Source organism: Lichenostomus cassidix, chromosome 3 (assembly GCF_008360975.1).
Source record: "Lichenostomus cassidix isolate B80296 chromosome 3, HeHo_3.0, whole genome shotgun sequence".
NCBI lineage: Eukaryota > Metazoa > Chordata > Aves > Passeriformes > Meliphagidae > Lichenostomus > Lichenostomus cassidix.
Window position 1 is genome coordinate 21,290,831 of NC_139483.1, and position 22,964 is coordinate 21,313,794.

The 22,964-nt window shown below is 41.1% G+C and overlaps 1 protein-coding gene across 1 annotated transcript; it reads right to left on the bottom strand.

Moving 5' to 3' along the window:
* Positions 1 to 12,183: 12,183 nt before the first annotated feature.
* Positions 12,184 to 21,915, bottom strand: ATF3 (activating transcription factor 3). Its single transcript, XM_085054858.1, has 4 exons — positions 21,759 to 21,915; positions 17,006 to 17,249; positions 16,017 to 16,124; positions 12,184 to 15,097 (listed from the first exon to the last, which is right to left on the bottom strand). The coding sequence occupies exons 2-4, from the start codon at positions 17,243 to 17,245 to the stop codon at positions 14,900 to 14,902; spliced, it is 546 nt and encodes a 181-aa protein (XP_084910984.1). The 5' UTR covers positions 17,246 to 17,249; positions 21,759 to 21,915; the 3' UTR covers positions 12,184 to 14,899.
* Between the last annotated feature and the right edge of the window lie 1,049 nt (positions 21,916 to 22,964).

Consider the following 22,964-nt stretch of genomic DNA (forward strand, 5'->3'; position numbering starts at 1 on the left):
GAATACTTTTTTATTTCTGCCTGCAGATTATGTTGCTGTTTATGTCTGTTTCTATTTAAAAAACAGATGAATATATTTTCTTCTGCCTTAAATAGTTGCATACCTTTTTGGCATAATTTTCCATTTTTACCACCTCAGGATAATAGTCTTTAAATCCCAGAGCCAAACATCAGTTTCTTGACACATTTAGTCCAATAAATATTTAAGGAATGTCTTTGCAGGAGATGTTTACCACTATTTGTTATCTTTTTTACTCTGGTAAAAATATTTTCTCTGTTTTGTTGTATTAGGAAACTCATAACCCTAGACCTAAGGATAGTTAATTACCCGAAACTAATACCAGTGTTCTCCGGATCACAAAGATGGAAAACCACCAATGTTTGAAATTTACTGCAATCATCTTGGCTACCCAATTACAGCACCTGTGTCCCTGGAGTGCGAGGCCGTTTAGATAACTCAAACCTGACACTAGACGTAGCACAAACCTCAACACTAACCATAGTTTAATACCCAAGAGAAATACCAGCATTCTACAGAACACAAATATGGAGGAGTAGTAAAGATAAAATCCTACCGTAATTGTCTTAGCCAGTTATTTCAAAGGGCAGTATGCCTAGAGCATGAGCCTCGTTGGATCTCTTAACTCTAACCCGAGGCGTAACCAAAACCATAACCCGAGTTAATAACCAGAGACAAACACCAGAGTACTCCAGTTCACAAAGATGGAAGAGCAGCAACATTGGAAACTTGCCAAAATTGTCTTGGCACGCAAAATCCAGCGCCAGTGTGCCTGGAACTCGAGGATCATTAGACCTCTCAACCCTAACCCTAGCCGTAACCCTAACCCTAGAAAAAGTTAAATATCAAAAAGGAATACCTAGGTTTGCCAGCTCACACACATGGTGGACAACGAATATTGGTGTCCTCCTGCAATCATCACCAGAGGTTCTTTTAAGAGGAACTGTGAATGGAGCTGGAGGCCCTTTAGATCTCTCAACCGTAACCCTAGCCGTAACCCTAACCCCAGCCCTAGTTAATTACCGGAGCCAGGTGCCTGTGTTCGCCGGATGAGAAAGATGGCGGAGCAGCCATGTTAGGGCCTTCTCGCAATGGCCTTGGGAGGCTCTTTGCAGCGGCAGTGTGCCTGCAGCTCCAGGCCCTTTAGATCTCTCAACCCTAACCCTTGAATTTCTGAACTGTAGCTTCAAAGCTAATAATTTTGTCCCTGTTTAGTTTTTCATTTCTACGTTGGAACTCTTTATATCCCCCACAAATGCAGATTTTTTTTTCTTGGGATCCTGAAGTAGTGCATTCTTTTCGAGCTCTTTTTGCAACCCTCCAATGAACCTGATGATTTAGTATTCTACGTGTTGTGATTAGGTACATCTGTACATCCTAAAGGAAGTGGTTAAGCACTCTCTTTTATACTTGAATAATGGTGGCACTCCAATCACATTTCTGCTGGATGTTAAAGGGGCAACACAACCCTTATATAAGAAAGGGAAGAACCAGGGGGCTACAGGCCATTCTGTCTGACTTCTGTGCCTGACAAGATCATGGTGTTGATCCTCCTGGAGACTGTGCTAATGCACGTGGAAAATAAGGTGATTTGCAACATGGCTTCACTGAGGGCAAATTGTGCCTGAGAAATCTGGGATCCTCTGCTATTCTGACAGGCTGAGAGAGTTGGGGCTGCTCAGTCTGGATAAGAGAAGGCTTTGGCTCTCATGTTCCTGTAGTTAAAGGGGGCTTCAAAAGAGCTGGAGAGGGATATTAGACAAGGGCAGGTCATGACAGGAGAAGGGGCAATGGCTTTAAACTGGAGTACTCTGTTCAGTAAAGGAGGGTGTGTGAGGTAAGGATTGGTCTCTTCTGCTCTACCTACTCTGAGAGGACAAGAGGGAATGGCCTTAAACAGAGACAGGGGAGATTCAGATTAGATATTAGGAAAAAAATTCACACTTAGGCCGGTCAAGCATTAGAATATGTTTCCCAGGGAGGTGGTGGTGTCACCATCCCTGGTGGTGTTCAAGATGTATCTGGACCTGGCACTGGTTGATGTGGTTTAAGGGTTACAAGGCTGGTGCTGGGTGGACTGGATGATCTTGGAGGTCTCATCCAACCTTGATGATTCTATGATTGCATGAAAGAAGATAGGATTAGATTAGATATTAGAAGTTCTTTACTGTGAGGGTGATGAGGCACTGGAACAGGTTGCCCATAGAAGCTGTGGCTCCTCCATCCCTGGAAGTATTCAAGGCCGGGGTGGATGGGGCTCCGAGCAACCTTATCCAGTGGGAAGCGTCCCTGCCCAGAGTACAGGGGCTGGAATGAGATGATCTTTAAGGTCCCTTCCAACACAAACCATTCTGTGATTCTATGAACAACTGTTTACTGACCAAAATCTATGATTTTGGTTCTCTAGCTGTGTGTAACCATTGAAAAGCTTACAGACAAGAGAAAGGTTCTGATACATATTAGCAAGAAAATGTCACTTTCTTCTGGGAGATGAACTAAACCACAGATGCTCCAATTAAAGCCCAGATGGGTCAGAATTTGTTTGAAAGGCCGAAGGGCATAACTTTGCTTTGGTTTGTTTCTGAACAGATTGATGAAAGATGAGGCAATAGGAAGCATTTTGTCTTTTCCAAGGCTTAAGAACCTGAGTTTGAGCTCAATGGGTGCTTGCTCCTGGTGAAGCCTTACCTGACAGGGGTTTGTTCACCCATGTCCAGTGGGAACAGTTATGTGGCAGTTAGAGTTTATTGAATACTAAAACTGGTATTGTAAAACAATAGCAATAGGGTTTTAGTGCCAAAAATTTGAAACAGACTCTTTTGCTCATTACTTCTTTTTTTCCCCAAGATTTTTTTTTTTTTCTATTTAAAAACGAAACAGTTTTCACTCTTAGTAATGAAATGTTCCACTGAATGAGAGTGTGTGGAATACTGTAGATCTCACAACAAGCTTCGTGGGCTGGGCTTCCTGTCCATTTAAAATGGGAAAACTACCTTGTGATCAAACTCCTTGGTCCTCACTCAAAAATTGGGAATTGAAGCAACGCTTTGTACTATGTCTGTTTTTCTCTTGACAGGATTTTAGCACTTCAAAGAACGACCCATTACTTTGTATTTGTCTGCTGTTTGGTGGCATAAAAAGCCACAAATTTATGTGTGGTTTCTAAGCAGCGCTTTTTACAATGAAGACTGAGAAAAGCTTAACAATTACTTATATTGTGGTGTAAGTTTCTCATTGTGTGTAAATTATTGTTAAAGAGGAACATGTGATAAAATGTAATAACTGCAGCTAATTCAGCACTCAGCAAGCATGCAAACAAGTGTAATGGAGATGCTTGAGAGGAAGAAGTAAGGGAAGATAACCTATATATTTGGGGGGGAATGTTAAATCTTAAACTCTTCTAATTCGTTGTCCATGTCACCGCAGGCTGGACATGAGGTGTTTTTGGAATAATTGCTGGTAACCATGCACTCAGCCTTCCTGCAGAACCTATGGAGAATATGCTGAGGGCAGCACCACCAGGAAGTATGACTCAGTTTGGAGGAACTTGTTACACAACAGGTTGAACTAGGAGTCTTGGGAACTGCAGGAAAGAGAATTGGTTGCTAAATATGCAGGGGGGTTGTGTTTTGAGTAGGGAGGTCGGGGCCCAGAGTAGGAGGGGAGGCTGTGATAAAGCTAGGGCTGAAAAAGAACCAGAGAGGGAAATCTGTAGTTTTCTAATTTCTCTTACTCTTTACTGTCATACTGCCAAGTTCTGCTGACCCAGAAAGACAAAAAACAAAAGAAATATTTTATTTCCCTCTTGTCTTTGGCTTTCATTTTTTCATCTGCCAGAAGAGTTTCTGTGACATTGGGATCATCAGGCAGATAATACTGTATTCATTTTATAAGTCTGTACATATTAAATGTGTGCAGGTGCCTCTGCTCCGCACCTATCTATGAACAGTTTGTTATCTGTAGGTTGATTCTCAAGTTACATACCCTGAAGAGTAACCACTGAAGCTGATAATTTACATCTCTTGGACATCAGCATTATAGTTTTTACCACTATTTAGTCACTGTTAAATTTGACACATGCAGTTTTTGGAGATGCATATGCCTACCCTGCTTCTGAATTTAGCTCGCTGTACCCTTACTAAGTAAAAGTCTGGAAGGGACAAAAAGAGACCTCCCTCTGAAATTTAATCCAGATCACACATGTGGTGTGATACAGAACAAGAACCACAGAGTCCTCTGCCAGTCCTAGATCTTATAAAATATAAACACACCAATAATCACTGAGGTTATTTTTAAATGTTTAACATGACTCTCCAAGGCACATACACATTTAACATCTGTATCTCTTTAAATAGTTATTTATTCTAATGTATCACAGCTCTGGCAGTAATTTTGTGTTAATTGCTCAGAACAGGCTGAACTTTGGAGGGTTATAAATTTAAGTATGACATGTACTGTGGGCTTGTTTTTGGGATTTTTTTCCCAAATTTATATATATTGGATAGCCAACTAACCTGACATCATTGGGAGCTCAGGATGGTTGGTGTCTGTCCATTTCACTCCACACGTGTGGATTTATTGCCATGAGTCATGGAAGTAGAATTACCTTTTCATGAGGTTGGAGTGATCTGTCTTTCCATATAAGATGCTTCTATGGTAATGTTGATCATGTTACTAGGGTGACGTAAAAACATTAACCAAGCGTTTTACACAGAATTCATTTTAAAGGAAACTGAGCATTAAATTCTGTTCCCTTACTAATGCATACACTTATCCATACTTAGAAATACCCTTTAGTACTTGAATTTTAGTCCAAGTACTAAAGCACCTTAGTGGCGCTTAAAACCCCCAAAGGATTTAATCCATAATTCCAACTCTCTGCTGCCTAACCCTAAATTTCTGTTCTGTTTCTGCCCATGCACAAACACCAGGATTCATTACTTGCATTTTCATTCTGTGTGGTTGCACACACCCTTGGCTCCAGGAATGTGCTCTGAGTGGGAATCTGCCTACCTGTCTGACCATCAGGATCTCACTTGGCTTTTATTTTGACCACACACGTTTCATGGAACCATGGAATGGTTTCAATTGGAAGGGACCTTAAAGACAAGCTAGTTCCAGTCCCCCAGGAATGGACAGCGATACCTTCCACTAGACCAGGCTGCTGAAGGACTCTGGCCTTGAAGACTTCCAGGGAGGGGCATGGAGCTATGCCGTGGGAGCTGTGTGTTTATTTAGAAGGCTTGCTTAAAAAATTCACACTCAAATGGTTTTTCCATGATGACTACATAGATGGTACATGGCAGTGTGGGGGCTACGAGTGTCAAAATCTCTCTTTAAAACTCAAGGTTCTTTATCAACAGTAGCAGGGTTTTTTTTGGTAGGATGTCTTGTCCAGCTCCTGCATTCATATCCTTCTTTCATTTGCGTGCATAGGAGTAGTACACTAATGCTTTACTACTTAGGGAGCAGTCTGGAATGCCAGACATAACTGGATAGCCTCTCAGCAGCTACAACACTGATTAAATGTCTGTGAGCAGCAGAACTCAAGGCTTGGCAAAGAGAATAGGATCCTACAGTGCATTCAGTGTCTGTGAATATTCAGAGTGAAGGGGTCAGTTACGAAAGAATTTAATTTTTTCTGCTTTTTCTTGTGACAGATCAGCTTTCAGAGGGAATCCCTTTTCCAGGATGTAATATTTGCATTGCTGTTTCTGAGCTCATAGTGTCCAGAGTGGTCTTTACTGTGCTTTAGGAAATTGTTAAACAACTGTCCCAACAATTGTGATCCCTGGTGGGGTACTGTACAACCAATCTGGACAATGAGACAATGAAATGCATATTAAAGAGCCTGAAAAAAACCCCACCAATCTTTGAATGCCTTTAAATGATGGCACTAAGTTTTTGGGAACAGATAGAAAATTGCCTTGTCTATGTTCTATGTCCTTCTTCTCTGATGCACAAATTGCTGTCCATGGAAAGTGTACTAAGTTTGTGTGGCCAGGTTTTGGTAGCATTTCCTCCTTTTGCATAAGTGCTTGTGCAATTTAATATTTGCTGTAGCTTCCTGTAGGATTGTTTCCCTTCTCTTTAAGGCAACTATTTAGCTGTGTGCTATAAACCAGTTTTGTAACATTCTGTTCATTTGAGTATCAACTCCTAGAAAGACGGGAAGTGCCAGTGCACAGAGGGCAGGAAGGTAAAAAATACTTTGAGGAAACTCAGATAAAAGTAACAAAAATAAATGTAAAATAGAGTGCTTCTTGGTGCTCTTTTCTAGGTGCAGAGAGGCATGGTATTATTTCAAAGGTGGGTAATTTTTAAAAATTAACCTTTCTTTTATTTTGTTACTAATTTTAAAGATTTCATTATTTGAACCCAGTATTGGTAAACACTTCAGAATCAGCACAGATAACTGGTTGCTCTAGTCACCCTTTTCTCTGTCCATAAATAGTTTTATTGCCAGCAGGGGAGTGTGGTATGACCAAGCTCAGACATTCAAAAAAAGATACAACACACATCCATGCACCAACAAAAAAAAAAAAATAGAACATTTGCTTCTAAATAGGAAATGTAAACTATCTAATACACTAAATTTCTTTTATTTTCTACAGGTTTCTGAAATTAGTATGCACAAGTAATTTTTCCAAGTCTTTTTCTATGGTCATGAAGGATGAGGATCTCACACCATCAAATCTGGGCTTGGAGAATGTGTGATAAACTCACGGGGGTTAGCTACAAATGTGGGAGTTACAAGCCCTGTGTAATCCAGGTTTGATGGTTGTAGTAGACTAAAATATGAGCATCAGAGGGCTGTGCTTCTCCAAGCCAGGTGAGAAAGGATCCCTGGTTTTAGCCACTGAAAGGTAGCTGCACTTCATTCTGCAGAGAGACTAATGTACACTAACTTTTTCCCAACTAATTTATCCTCTTCTCCTCTCAACTCTCAACCAAGCAATTGTCAATGGATCGAGAGTTTGGACTGTGGTAGTGGTTTGGATAACAGCATCCAAGGCACATGTGCTCCTCCTTCACAGAGAAGTGTCTTCTGGGTGCCCAGGAGAACTCTGACTGAATTATTTTAGTTCTACATGTGGGCAATTCTGCATGTAAAATAAATCCTTTGGAGGCAGGAAAATTGGCCAAATGTACATTTTCCACTTAGGTTACGAAATAGCCTGTAATTGTGCTGTAACCTGGGTAACTGATGTTCTATTTGTTTTATTCAGAGGATTCTTTTATCTTTTAGTGCACATTTGATTCATAGACTGTTTACACCCATGCTGTCAATACTGCTGTTAAAGATAAAAAGTTTAAAACACATGAACAACAAAAAAACCCCTCACCCAAAATCCCAAACTCAAACAAACAGACACAAACCCCCCAATACTAAGCAAAAAGACCCCAAAACACTCTTTTCCTGGGGATAAGTGGAGTACTATTTATTCCTGGTATTTTGGATGGTTTCACTTGATTGTAAGTGGTAACCACATGGCAATAAAATTTACTTTTCTGTTCAGGAGCTTTCTGGTGGCTTGACACAATTAGTTAATCTTCATGAGGCTTGTTCAAAAGACCCGGTCTTCAAAAGTAAGGGACTTTATTTTCTTGGGTGAAAGGGCAGAAAAATGGTATTGGTTATTATCCCTGTCTTTCAGATGGAGGAATTGAGGTATTGGGTAGTTTGTGTATTTAGGTTACACAGCATGGCAGGAATTAAAATCAGATAATTAGATGTGTAATGACTCTTTAATGTCACAGAAAATCTTGGAGTAGCTAACAGACTGTAAAAGCTCCAAATGTGATTGAGGATGATGCAGACCCCATTGCAGAGGACATTCAGGAGATGGCACTTAGGGAAGAAGTTTGTCAGAGAGAAACTGGGGGAATAGAGGGGCTAAAGGAACTGAAAAAAATACTAAATCATCCTTCAGATGTAATAGTAATAATTAACTTGTTAGAAAATCTAATGAGACCTGATAATCAGGGTATGAAGGGAACACTCAGAAAGCTGAGAAGCTGAAGAAATAGAGCTCATTCCCCAGCCAGAACCCTTTCCAGCATAGGGCAAAGAGAAGCAAAAAAAGCAGAGGATCTGTCTGAAACTGAAGTGACTGTGGATCAAGTTTTAGAGAGGAATCAGAACTAACCAAATGAGTTTTCAGTAAAATGCTCAAACAAAACAGAAAAAGAAATTGCTGAAATACTAAAAATAATGGATGACTCTCTCACTGTCACTCTGGCTTAATCTTTCTTGGTATCCGAGGACTGGAGTGTGGCAAATGTGTCACCAAACTTTATGAAAGGTTCCAGGAGAATCCAAGGAACTATAGGCCTGTAATCTGAACAGGCAAACTAATGAGAATTAAGATAAAGGAACTATCACTCATTATTACCTAGATAAATACAGTCTATTTGAAGAGAGTCAGAATGCATTTTGTAAAATTAAATTTCAGCTTGCAGTCACATCTGGAGTTCTTGGAAAGGGTTGGCAGATGCGTGGATCAGGGAGATTCAGTGGGTGTACTTTATGACACCTCTAAAGAGATTTTAGTAAATTCCCTCAACAAATAATTTTTTAAAGAAACGGAATAGTTATGAATAGAGAAAATGCATATGTGTGAGTAAAGCCTTGATTGAAAGGTAGAAAAGAAGGTAAAACTAAGCTATGAACTCTGCCATCAGGGGCAGGTCATCCAGTGATGTTCCACAGGAACCTTTACTGGGACACGCACAGCTCAACGCTTTCACAAAGATCTGGTAAGAGCATAAGTATTGTAGCAAGAAGGTTGATGATGGTACAATTTTACACAGGACAGACTGGAGAAAGGCAGTTTCAGAAAACTGGCAGGAAGACTTTGTATTTACATTTTGGAAATTAAAATGGTGGATAAAATTCAATGTAAGTAAACACAAGATGGTGTATATAGGAAAAATCAACCCTGGCATCATATATGAAATGTTGGGCTTGAGTTTACCATTGCTACTCAGGAAGGAGATCTTGGGATTATAGTAGATAGTTGCATTGTGTGAGAGTTAATGCTTGGCAGTTATCAAAACTGCAAACCTCATTTCAGGAGTTCTTAGGAAAGGGACAGTGAACATCAAGATCCTTCTGTATCAATCCATGGCTTGACCACAACTTGAATACTACATGTAGTTATGGTTCTTTTGTGTTAAATGTTGAGGAAAGAGTTAGGGAAAGTGTTTCCTTTACCTTAGGAAAAGCCACAATTTTCTGAGAAAAACTGGGTAACAGGAATAACCAAGGATGTAAAATGGCTGCCAAAAAGAAAAAAAAAAAAGGAAAAAAAAAAACCCCTACATAAGCCAGGGCAAGTAGAGTTACTGGGAACAGGGTCAAACAAAAAGGAACTGTTTTCTTCTTCTAAGTGGTGATAGGCCTATGGAACTTGCTGCCAAAAGTTACTGCAGATGTTGGTACTGTGGATGAGAAACTGGTCAAACCCTTGACAGAAAGATTTGTGGAAGGGTACTACCTAAAGGATTCATGGAAAGCTTGTGTGACTTAGCAGCTGAAAATAGTTAGTGTGGGAAAGCACCCAGGGGAAGCATACTTGCCCTGCTCTTATTCTTCCTTGGACAGCTGCTTTGGATCAGAGCTGGAGAAAGAGACTTGGGCTGGGTGGGCCCTTGGAGGGAGCTGGGGGAGCTGTTCAGCTGGAATGCAGGCAGCTACGTGACGTGCTAACCTGGGCGACAGAACGAGACCCGAGCTGGCTCCCAGTGAGCCACCTCAGATGCCAGCAGCAGCCTGAGCTCCGGCTGCACGGAGAGCTCATCCTCCCGGTGGCATCAATCAGCCTGTGCTGAGATTCTTGCTGTCATCACTGGGATGTTCCCAGCACTGAGCTGGCTTTTATAAAATATTGCTATTCCACACTGCTATTTGCTGTGTGGGCATTCCCACTGAGTGGGCATGGTCGTGCACCAATTATTTTGGTGGAGTTTACAAATATAAAGACGCTAAATTCTCAACAGGGGAAAAGTATTCTGGCTTTAACTCTCAGTTCGTTCCCATTTTCTGTTTATTCATTTAATAGATGTAATAGTTTTTTTCTGAGTGCCAGCTCCAGTACACTTCATTTTGGGTCTGAAAATCATTAGGCTGGGGTTTTTTTTGGTTCATAGATCACTGTCAGCAATAGTAAAAATTTGCAGCCAGAACTGATGCCGTATTAAGAATAGATTCCAGTGTATTCTCTTTTTAACTGTGATGGCTTTGAAGATCTAATACCACTGAAAATTAGCAAATAACTATTTTTATCCCTGGAGTCAGCGGTTCTGACTAAGACTGTCCATTAAGGAAATTAATTTTAAACAACAGGATTAAGAAAAAATATTGTCACTCATTATCTTAACTATGCTTAAAAAGAAATGGCATCTATTATAGAAATGAAAATATTCTATTGGTGTAATTACAAACTAATGAAGACTGCTACTAGGTAATTTTGTTAATTAATATTATTTCATGTTTAATGCCGGGGTGATTCTCGGGGTCTCCAGCTGGGGGCACTGGGCAAACATGGAAACGGGGCAATGCCCAGTGTGAGTGAGACTTGTGCCTAAACCAGTACTCTGCTAAAGGGGAGAAGGCAGGGAAACAAAAACCACCAAGGAAAATGGGTGTAAAATACAGTCATCATTCTGGATTTGATAATTTCCTGGGATGAAGTAGATTTTGTTTCCAAAACTCTTTTGCTACTGATAAACCACTGTACTCTTTTGTTTTCATCACCCATAAATCATCCAGGTTTTTTTGCAAAACTATCCCTTTAATCAATAGCTTCAAATCCCAGTGGTCCCACATAGAAAAGTTATTGTAAATTTAAATTTGTTGCCAGTCAGTTTCATTGAACATTTTCAGCCTTGTATAAATCATTGTATCTACCTACCTACCTTCAATATCGCTATTTATTCAGTAACATCAGAGAAAAATCTGGAAAAGAAATAGAAGATGCTCCTTGTCAATGTACACTGTAAAGGCCAGCATGCTTTAAGGTCTACAAGGGCCTGTTAACATAGATTTAGCATCTGGAACAAGACCTGAGGTAAAGTTATGGCATATAATTGCTCAAGGAATAGCAGTTATTCTATTAGGAGTATGTCAGAGACCAATGGTGGTTTCATGGTTTCAACTAATACCATTTTAAAAAAAAATTATAAAATACCAGTTCAGGAATTCATAGCCCTAATTCTGTTGATAAGGTTTTCTAAACCAGGCCAGGAAGATGGTTTTAAAATCTACCAATTTAGTGTTGAATTGGGTATTCAAAAGCAAATTTAGATAGCAGCAATAGCAGCAATAGCAGAATGCATGAAAGGGTGAATATACCTATGGGAACTAACTGCACAACTGTAAATGGATGGACCAATAAGGCAAGCAAATATTCAGCATTGCCAAGCTCATAATAGCCTAGATCTTCCTTTCAGATGATATTTTTAACTGGATTTTGCAATAGAGCAATGGATTTCCTGATCCCTGGAGCTCCTGGCCTTCTAGCTGGCCTCTGTATTGCTGCTTATGACTGTTAAGTTATGACTGCTTGCAGTGGGTTGAAGCCAAAAGTTTTTGTCCACATCACCGGCTGTCAAAACACAGGGACTTCTGTCTGGGTGTGTAGATACTTAGTTTTGGAAAAGCAAGAGGGAACATTTTGTTCATCTTTCCTCATGTTTCTCCCCAGACACACCAACACACAGACACAGAGGAAAAAAAACAACAAAGCCCTAATCATGCCATACTTCTTTGGTATCTTCCATGCAATTATAGAAAGCAATCTAGAGATATTAAAGCTTCACAACAGCAAAAGCATTAAACTCATTAGGGAATCAGGAAGTTAAAATAACTATCAGCTGGTTGGTTGCAAGGTTAGGAAAGATTTAGGAGTTCTGTTTTCCGGTCCTTTAATCTAAGCTCTAGGCCACAAATAAGAAGTTAGCCTGGAATTCACAATCAACCTTGCAATAACAAAATTTTGTTTATACCTTGACAAACAGTGAACGGTACCACTTTCACTTTATAAGACACTTATTGTTTCAAACCTGTAGAGTGTGTTTGCTTTTTAATATCTCAGTGTTGTTTTAAGAAAATGGAGTTGCTCCTGGACCTTGAAACTTAGAATGAATTAAATGACACATGAATAAATATATATTAATTCTTTTTTATTAAAGTATCAAAACAAACTTGAGAATAGAAAACAAACTGCTTTTTAATGCATTTTAAGGGTTCTCCTGAATAAAGTATTCTTTAAGAAAACTCATGCAACATACCATTCCTGTCTAGCTGTTTAAACACTCTTTTCTTGGGCACAGTCAAGTGACTTCGAGTACCATCAATTCCAGAGCAGCGTGCAGGAGCACGCACACACACACTCATACAAAGGCAATACAGAGCAGCTATGACTGCACATGTAAAGAAAAAAAATAGATTATCTTCTGACAATAGTAGTGGTACCATATCAACATTTGGCATGCTGAGTAAATAAGATCAAGCAACAAAAGCATGACGCCTGCGTCACCGGTGATATGGTTAAAAGCAACCATACAAATTCCCTAAGGGAGACACTTGAATTCTGTCATTATAGGCTCTGTGGGAACAATTTATAACCAATTATGAGACAAACAGGTCTGCTGGTATTTGAGAGGCAAAAAGCAAAGCCAAGGTGAATGATATGGGGATGACGCCTTGGTTTTGTATTTCCACGTTACAGAAGTCAAATAACGTTGTTTGACAAGTTTATTGTAACACACTTCATGTATATCTGTTGTCTGGTAAACAACTGGCCCAATTACTTGTAGAACTTGCCCTTTAAGCCAGAGAAGTTTCCACAGAGGCTCCAAACTCTGCTTACAGGGCACGAACAAAACTCTCACTGAAGTCAATGGAACCTCCTTCCAATACACAGAAAGACAGTGGATCCTTAAGACAGAATTGGACCTGCTATGTCATCTTTGTAATACATTCACTTTTAAGATACATGAAGTACATACCTTTAACATATGATATAGGACATTACAATATATCCAGATCTTAGGAATAGGTACTAAGTAGTTCTGTTGCAGAATATAGCAATCATATAAGGATCAGGTACAATATGTGATGGATTCATGCGAGACTTGCCGAGTAAGAAGCTCATGGCTGAGGTATCTTTAATTTAGCCTTTAGAACAACCACACAATTTCAACACTGCGGAACTGGTGTAAAATATTATGCACTGTAAGCTCCACATATATTCTGCTTTGTTTAAATTGTGACATGGAACAGTCAGACACCACTGATGGAGATACAGAATTTTGGGAGGTACAATATCTGCACCCAATCATTCAAGATACTCAGTGCCTCATCTTCAAAAAAGATGAAGGATGAGTGTTTTCAATAGTGGTATCTCAAATACAACTGGTGAAGTTTAGGAATATATAATATTAAACACCAAGAGATAAAAGTAAAAAGACAGTGCAACACTTGTGTTTTCAGTTTTATCTTGATCGCAGTATTTATTAACTCTACTCATTATATTAGTGATAAATAAGGATAATATTTTCTTTTACAAAAAAATTGTAAGGGTATATTTTATAGAAATAAACAATCTGAGAATTTCACAGAAACATCAGAATTTAAACACTCATAGCTCCAACTGTTTTGTCCAGCAGCTCTTCTACCAGTTCAAAAACATCCAAGGTTAGTATTTAATAAAAAATAAAAACAATTATTCACTACATCAAAACTCTTGCCTCCTTTAGATTCTAAGTAACACTTCTGATTGGCTGTAGTTGCCACTCAAATGTAAAACAAAAGTAGCTGCAATCATAATTTTTCCCTCTGAATCACCTGGTAAAAGGAAGTAGCCCTTACCAGGATGGAAAAAGCTTTTTCAAGCTCTTATGCCTGTAAGAGCTATCTGCATGAGCAGACCCACTGAAATCCATGGAACCCTTCTGTGACTGAGGGGTAATAGCATTAATTAAGGCTTGTAGGATTAGATCCTATATGAATTTAAAAGAAAAATAAATTCTCAAGGTTCAGGAGTCTGAGACTCAGTCCTGCAGTTCTTTACTTGAGCAAAACCTCTATCAATACCCCTGCACAGTTAGTTTCCTCTTTCCAGTGAGTCCCATTCACCAACTGGTGGTACAAGCTTCTCTTCAGCAATTCAAGAAAAGATTGTAGTCCCCAAGGGATAGTATCTGGGGTGATAGCTCATAAAATACAAGCTAGACTACATAGATATTTTGCAAGAAACATTTCTTTGTCACACTTTCTAGACTCTTCAAATTCATTCACTGAGATGAGTCACAGAAAAAACCCACATGAGCGCTGTGAAAAAAATTACAAAGCTTAGCTGGAACTACAGGGGTTTTTTTGTGTGTCTGTTGGGTTAGAATGCAACATTACACATCAGTACATTCTGCCAGAAACTATCCTCCTGGAAACTTCAAAAATACTCAGTCTTCTTTCCCTACCAGCAACAAGGAAAAGTAGTGTCCATCCAGCACAGCTGTCTGTACCACGTGCATCACTGGAAGTCATAGTGTTCTAGCACAAACCTCATGAGTGCAGATACTGTGTACTAGCAGAGAGCTAAAACTTCGGAAGCTGTTGTCTGTAGCTCCTAGGAACAGCAAGTATGACAGGTGCAAACCCTATATTTGAGGCAGAAGGCTCTTCAATTTGATTGAAACCAGATCTTCCAAGGGCAAGAATCGCTGTCCAGCCAAAATGATTCTTTCCTCTTGCAAAAGCAATCTGCCCTTCCTAAAGGCTCTTGACTAATAGAATCATACACATTTTGTCAGACTCCCCCATGGATTCTGGTAGCTGTTAAAAACATTATAAATATTTCCATGTTTGTCATATCACTTAACCTTGCAATGTGCCTTCTTTGATCTGTTGAATAAAAAGATTTCTTTCATCTTCAGGTGTCCTTCCGTTCTGTGCACGGACTATACACGTGGGCCTGTGCAGGTTTAGCATGTATATCAAATGTTGCTTCTCGTTCTTCAGCTCCTCAATCTGGGCTTTCAATTCCGCATTGATCGTTTCCAGCTTCTCTGATTCCTGGCACAAAGGACAGACACAACTTTTACACCGAGAAGTTCAAATAGTCAGTTGCAGTGTTTATCTGATAGTTGTGGTCTTTTATTGGTGGGAAGGCACATGGCTGGCAGAGAAAGAAATCGCATGTTCTTAGTGTGCTGTAATGATGAAACTATACTTTCCCTAGTCAGTAATAGTTTGAAAACCAGATTGAGAGTTACCTCCTTTGGCATCAAGAACATAATGGAACTTGAAAACCAAATTCAGACTTGTATTCACTTGTGGTGACAGATACCCAAAGCATTATTGCTATCTTCTGCAAAATTATTCTGAGCTTTTTGGGTCAAAAATTTACCCAAAATTATCTCTGCCACTTCTTGGCCCCCGGAACACCACGTCACATATCTGTAAACCCATGTTAAGCTAACAAACACTGTTTTTTTCCCTGTCCCTAGATATAGGAATATACAGGCCTGTATACCTGGTGCTGCTGTAATATAGTTTTACATCACAGCACAGGAGGTGAAGATGTGACTGGGGTTCTTGGACAGAGAATTCAAGCTACCATACCACTCTGTTCATAAAGAAGTCAGAAATCACTTGTAGGTGTTTGCAGGCTCTTCACAGTGAATATTTTATGAAATGTGATTTTACTTTTAGTGTTCACTGTACACATTCAAATTAACATTAACCCCATGGACAAGACTGGCCACTGAAACAGTAATCTCTTTTGACTCCTATCATGCTTTCATTTTGTTACAGTTTCAACCAGGTTTTGATTTAATATATGGCATCTTTATTTTTTACAACTAATGTTTTGAAGGGTTTACAGCATTTTGGGTGACAACTTTCCATATTTCCTACTATGACAGTACCCTGTGCTATCTCTTTGGATCCTGGCAGGATGGCAGATTCAGAGCAATTCTAGCCAGTCACTTACTTTTTGCAAACATTCTGTTTTTTCCTTCTTTTTGTTTCGGCACTTTGCTGCAGCAATTTTATTCCTTTCCCTTCTTCTTTTTTTCCTTTCATCCTCTTCAGGGGAAAACTGTCCCACAAAAACAGATACACACAATATATTAGATGCTGTAAATACAAGAACTGTATTCTGAAGACTACTGGATTTTTAAAATCAACATGGATAGTGTTGTCAGTGCTCACATTGTGAGTTACACAAAAATGTGATTCTGACCTTGTTTGCCATACAGTAGAAGGGTAGTAATTTCATTAGAATTGTCAATAAAAACCTGACTGGAGTTGGGTAGTATGTAATCTGTATGATGGCTCATTTTAAACCAGTGGTACTCTCCCACACGTCCATCTCTCCTCCATTTCCCAGGGAGGAAAAGGAGGAGGGACACAGGGAGCAGAGTGGAGGATGTGTCATGAGTGAGGCAGTGAGACTGAGTGAATTAAAAGCAGCACCAAAAAGGGACTATTAACACACTTCCTTTTGTTTCCTGTGGAGGCTCAGACCAAGGTGTAACTCTTTCCTTAACTGAAGCTATTCCTCCACATTCAAAGACTAATGTTTTTCATGGATAGTATTATTCTTAAGCAAAAACAGCGTGGATATAGCAGGTTCAAGTCTTAGTCTAACCCCCACAGGTTCTGCTGGTCTGTCCTCAGGGAAACAGAACTTCAGCAGTGACTTGTTCCCAGTTCAACCACCACTAGGCAGGGAAACCAGATTAGCACTTGCTCTAATCACTGTAAAACACTGTTGTCCATAATCAAAAATGAAATATCCAACTATGAGAAATACCAGAGGGTGTCCCTGAGGAACTCAACAGAGAGCCAAGCAGCTAGCTTAAAGGAAACAAACATGGTACAGAGGGTTGTCTATAGTTAATACAATTACTGGCCTTGTGGCAAAACTTTGTTGGAGAATTAATCATTCACACCAAGATTCTATTGAAAGAGCCCTACCTCTGTTTTCATCACTGGTGTTTCAACTGGCCTTTCAGAAACAGTGACCGTGTCCAGTGTGGAAGACATCCTGTGAAACTGACGCTTGTTCTGAATGGCAAACCTCAGCTCCTCCTTCACCAGGGGGGTTAAATTTGTGAAATCATCAAACCCCAGTGACCCTGCAGGGGACAAAGTGGGAACAATTGCCGAGGCGCTGACTTCTAATGCAGATACCTGGCCTGAGTGTTGGACCATCATTTTGCTGAAAGATAAAAAGAGATAATAATAATAGTCTTTCAACAACTTTAGAAAGGCAAATATCTCTTAGAGGTATATGTCATACTGTGTATAATACTGTAGTTCTTAAATTGCTTCAGTCCCCATTCCTAGTGTAGCCTAATCTCTCAGCAGAGACAAGCAGTTAAGAATCTGGATGCTCAGAAAAACTTCAACTTTATGTTAACTCAAAGTTAGTATTTAAAAGTAAGAATAGTATTGGCACATGACACCATTTCTAAGTCTTTCTGAAACTTAATATTTTAAAAAAATTGTGTGCAAGTATGTATACTGTTAAGTTTTAGACTGGTAATGTGTGGCAAATGAGAATTAAGTGAATAGGAAGGAAATAAGAATAAAAATCAGAAAGAAAATAAGTAGCATTATTATTTGAAGCATAGAAGCAGAGTATCTTCACCTTCAGAGCCACATAACCACAAATTCCAGCTTCAAATGGACAGAGCATAGCATACATTGAGCTCAGCTACACTTATCTCAATGGGTCCTACTAGAAGCTGAAGCTTGCTAACCACAACAGGATCTGTCACAAAACTATCACACTCAATTTTACACACAGTTGTATATCTGGCTATAAACTTCTGAGAAATAGTTAATGATAAGAGCTGGCACAAAGGCAAAAGTCTATACATGCTCTGGGGCTCCACAGCACAGGCTGAGTTGGAGAGATTGACTCATGAAAAATGTGAAGCCGTTTGTTTCATTCCTTTGCTCTTGTAAAATTCGAAACTGTCCTTATGTGCCCTCTACAAGAGGCTTGAAATTCTTAAATATTTATGGCTGGGTCTTCTGCTGACATAAAACAGTGTGATTGAAAAGACTTTAGGGGAATTATGCAAATGTAAACACATGGAGAAACCTCATTTCTAGTAGATTACTGAAGAAAATGAACACATCCAACAGTGCTCTCTACTTTTCTCTTTTTAGTAATTTGTTTTGGGTTTTTTTTTAGTCAGTTTTGAAGGGAGAGAGGCCCCTATGTGATTTGTGAAAACGGGTGGCTCCACTGAGGAAGAAAAAGGCAAAACTCAGCAGTCAGTCATCCAGACACAGTGGGTTAGCTGATGCTCACATCCCTGCAAGTCACAGCCCATATCTCACCCAGCAGAGGTGAGATAAGAGGTCTGAAAGAAAACTGAGCGCCTTTTGTGTGTGGTCCCAGGGAAAAAAGGTACAATTGTGCAGGAAAAGAGATTGTAATACTTCCCTTCTTCATAAAGCAACTTGTGTTAAGTTGGATTTTACTACATTGGTTTTCCAGCTTTCTTTGGTGTATAGAATTTGTTGTTGTTGTTTGTTTTGTTATTTTTAATAGCTGCATGAATAGTTACAGTAGCTGTTATCTACTCTGGATTAGAACCACAATAATTACAGAAAAGTCAATTGTAATTAACTTCGTGCAGGTAAGCAAACAGTTGCCTTGGGGTAGCAGCGTGGGTAAGCTTAATTTCCACATGGTCAACCCAGAATTGCATAGTTCCCTCTACGTTACTTCTGGAACCCAGCAAGAAATGTTTGGGGTCATGTGCCTTGACAAGAAGATAGAATTTGCTCAGAGATATCTAAAAATACACTGTAAATCCACACTGGTGCAAATGGGAATAGAACCTCGTTCATCGCTAAGTGAGGTAAACATAAAAACCATAGGAGAGTGAATTGCCTGTTGCTGGAAAATACCATGTGCAACTGCAGAGTCTTCCTCACTTCTTCCTCACCCAGTCACCACAGAAGGGCTGAACATTTCCCAGAGTCGAAAGGTAAAATCCTGACCCCAGTGAAATCAAGAGGACTTTTTCTGTTGACCTCAATGGAGCCTGGATTTCACCCGCAGTTATTCAAGATGGGGAAATTATTTGGAACAATTTGTTATTCAGAAAGACCTTGGGAAATTTATGTAATTCTCTTCAGAAAGCCCCTGCTCATGAGTCACAGTTAAAGTACTGATACAGTTTAATCCTATAATCTCAGAAAGCTAGCAGTTACTCTTTTCCAGCAAGTCAGAAATGGCCCTATTAATTTCCAGCTGAAGTCCTCCCAGTATTATTTACCATTTACCAACATTCAACCATGCAACTAATTTAAACAGGCTAATTCCAGATGACACTGAACCCCTCATTGCTAGCAGAAATTTCAGTTATTTTCACTGACTCAGTCTCCTTGAATGCTGGCGATGGCTTCATTCAATAAAGTTAATTCTGTGTAATTGAATCCAACCAGGAGTCTTAAATTAACTGTAAAACTGTTTTTGGCCTCCAAAATAAGTAGTTGGGCAAATAATTTTTGAACTCTGATGGTTTATTCAATTATTGTTCAGCTTAGGTGAACTTTTAATTAAGGTCAGCAGCAGCACCAGAGGAAACCAAGAATGTGCCTGAGAAATTGTATTAATTGTGGATTTCTAGTAGTTAGTGCTAAGTGTACCATAAGCACCACAAAACCCTACTATAATGGCTTCAGGTCCTCTCACCCATCTGTCACTAGTGTGAAAAAGAGGAGTGGTCAGGTGCCTAGAGCAGGAAAAAATGTTCTTGACCATAGATACTGGCTGCTCTCCTGCCCGGACAGCTCACTGACCTCCCAGCCATCCTGAAAGGCACCTCTAATCGCTCACACTTTCAGGGAGGGAAAGCCTACCCTGAGGGGGCTGAGGCTTCTGTAAGGATTTCTGCTGTGACCTGAGTCCTGTTTTGTAGAGCTGTTTGCCACTGGTTTGCTTTCCTGGGGCTCTTCTGAGCAGTGCCTGGGGGGGCAGTTTCCAGTCTGCCTCTGGGATTGTTAGGAGCCACCACCATAGAAATGACAGAAATAATCAGCCTTATGTCAAAGCTCCTCAGTAAACAGGAGAGGTTTTCCCTTTTCAAAACAAGGTAAATGTTTTCCAATTTTTGAGGAACGAACCTGCTTTTAGAAATGCTTTACAAATAGGAAATTTAGATTCTACTATTTTAAAAATTGCAACAAGTTGCCCTTCCTTGTCCCAGTATTTGTACAAATTGTCCCTCTCTCTATAAGCCATAAAGAGCTCTATCTTATTTCCTCTGGGTTTGTGAAGGCTGGGGAAACAGTAGGAATAAGACTATCAAGCTTTAAAATGGGATTCCATTGTGGCTCTTCTGATACAATCTCTGTTTACTTTGTTAGACCATGCACGTGGACCTTTTCTGGAGTTACTGCCACTGGAGATGCTGAACACTTCACAGACCTGCACTGTTACCAGCACAGCTTGTTCCCGGGGTGAGTTAATGCTTCGTTACTTTATCCTTACTTTTGGAATTCTCCAAAGTGAACAGTTCTACTATTCATGGTACCTTCCCAATTCAGGTAAGTTCAAACAACTCAATTCATTCGTTCTCCCCCTGCTTTTTGTTTGTTGTTTTGCTGATGATTCATTTAATCTACAGTGAGCTTTTACATCTCATCTGCCAAGATTTTAAAATCGGAACATGCTTCCTGGCTGTGCACTTCTATTATTTAAGGACATTCTTGTTTAATATTAATACTGAAAGTGACTACTTTCAGTTTTTTCTTGCTTAACAGCAGATGACTGACTGTGCTTCTTGGTTTTATTTCTTCATACCAATTCCTTTTCCTCTAGTGCTGATGCAATAAACCCCGATAACCACTGAGGTTAATCTTAAACAGCATTAAGAGCAATTACAGTTCACAACCTCTGTGCACGCTAGTTGACCTTAAGCTTTCTGACATCCCAAATCGCTCCTGAACCATTTTCTGCCACCTTCCAGCTTCTCAAATGCTGTTACTAGGAGGAAAATTGATTTCCAACAGGAAACTCCTTCTCTGTAACAAGTTTGCTGTTGTGTCACGCCTGATTTGCTTAGGCAATAGTTTCAACTGATCTACCTCACGTCAAGACACGGAGACAGAAAGTGAATATCCGTGGCTCGCACGAGAAACTCCCCCTCGGTTTATGGGAATATCAGACATAACTCTGTGCGCGGCAGTGCGGGTTTGTCATCGCCTGGGCTGTCCCGCTAAAGTTCCCCTGTCGCTGTCCCCGCGGTGCCGCCGCCGGCTGCCTCCAGCGCTCGGGCATCCCGCCGGTGCCGCTCCCAGTGCCGGTGCCGCTCTCGGTCCCGGTGCCGGTGCCGATCCCCCGCCTGCCGCCACCGCGCGGTGCCGAGCGGCGCTGCCGGCCCGGGGCCAGCCGGGGCTCGGCGGGCTCCCCCCGGCGCTCACATCTGGCGGCAGCCGGGCGGGGGGTTCCCCCAGATGCGAGCGCCGGCAGGGAGCTAGGGCGCTAGGGGCTCCGGCGGAGCTCGGCGGGGCCGGGGGCTCTCCCTGCCCTCCCGGCCGGCGGCGGCACCGCCGCGTCCGACTCCGCCCGGGGCGGCGAAACTTTTGCCGGCGGCGTGCCGCGGATCCGCCGGCGGGCATCCATCCCTCCGCGGCGGGACAGCCTCCCGCCGAGCTCAGCCGCTCGTCCCGCCGTGCCGGCTCCTCTCCTGCTCCCACCTACCTTCCTGCCGCTGCCGCCGCTTTCCCGGCCGGAGGGAAGGGGCTCCACAGCCGCCCCGCCGCTCTGCCGTCGCCGCTGCTCCGCCGCCTCCTGCGGGAGAGCAGCTCCCTCGGCTCCCCGCTCCTCTGCCGCTCGCCTGGGTTGCATCACCCCCCTTTTATAGCCGAGCGGGCAGCGCTGGTATTTACTCTGGCGGCGAGTCCCTGGCTGATGTCATGCTATTAATAGCCTCTCCGAAAGAGAGGGAGGAGGGAAGCGGGCCCGTGGCGGTGATGCAAGGCTTCCCCGCCGGCACGGCACGGCTCGGCACCGCACGGCACGGACCGACACCGCCGCGCCGAGCCGAGCCGAGCCGGGCGGCATCGCGCCTCTCCCGCCGAGCAGCATCTCTCGGCACCCCGACAGACCCCTTCTCCTTCCCTCTTCACCTCTGTCCTTTTCTTTTTTTTTTTCTTCCTACTAAAACTCCGAGAGTTTCTTTCTCCCGGCCTTTCTTCTTCTGACAATAAATCAAAGTCCCTCTCACGACAGAAAAAAGAAAAAAAAAGAAAATAGAAAAAAAAAATAAAAAGAATTGGCAATTGTGTATTTTCCGACAGGACTAAAAAGTGTGATCTTACTCGACAGGAAAAAAATGCTTAATGCCCCCTCCCGTTCCTACCATCCTCCCCCCCCGCCTCCCCCCGCTAGTTCAGATGACAGCTAAAAGTTCATTTCACACAAAAAAGAAGGCTTCGGTTTTTACTGTGAGGAGGAAAGACCCGTTTAATGAAATTAGAGAGGGCTAAAAATAATACGGTTTGGAGTTTTTGTTTGTTTTGTTGGGGTATTTTTTTTAACTTTTCTTAAAACACAGCAGCACGCTATTTCCTTATGATCTCATGAAAAAAACAGGGAGTTCCTACAGCAGAGAGGGAAATACGGTTGTGACTGTGGTGAAGGGGTTTTTGTTTAGTTCTTTTTTCCTCCCTAGTTTGTTAACTGACAGAAATTACCTTCTAAAAGCCCTCAAAGTGCTAGAAGATAAGATGTTTAAAAAAAACCTAACAAAAAACCACCAAAAAAGCATGTTCCCAGGGGAGACACAGAAATTTTACAAAGACAGATGCACAGGATTATCCAGTATAATAATATTTCATACATAATAAATGCAAACATGTTATTCAGATAGTCTGCAAGTCTCTGTACTTGGCATGGAAAGACCAG

Coding starts and splice junctions, on each gene's coding strand:
- ATF3 (XM_085054858.1), bottom strand. CDS start 17,245: ATGATGGTCCAACACTCAGGCCAGGTATCTGCATTAGAAGTCAGCGCC. Junction 16,125..17,005: donor CACCAGTGATGAAAACAGAG/GTAGGGCTCTTT, acceptor TTTGTGGGACAG/TTTTCCCCTGAAGAGGATGA. Junction 15,098..16,016: donor AAACAGAATGTTTGCAAAAA/GTAAGTGACTGG, acceptor CCTTTGTGCCAG/GAATCAGAGAAGCTGGAAAC.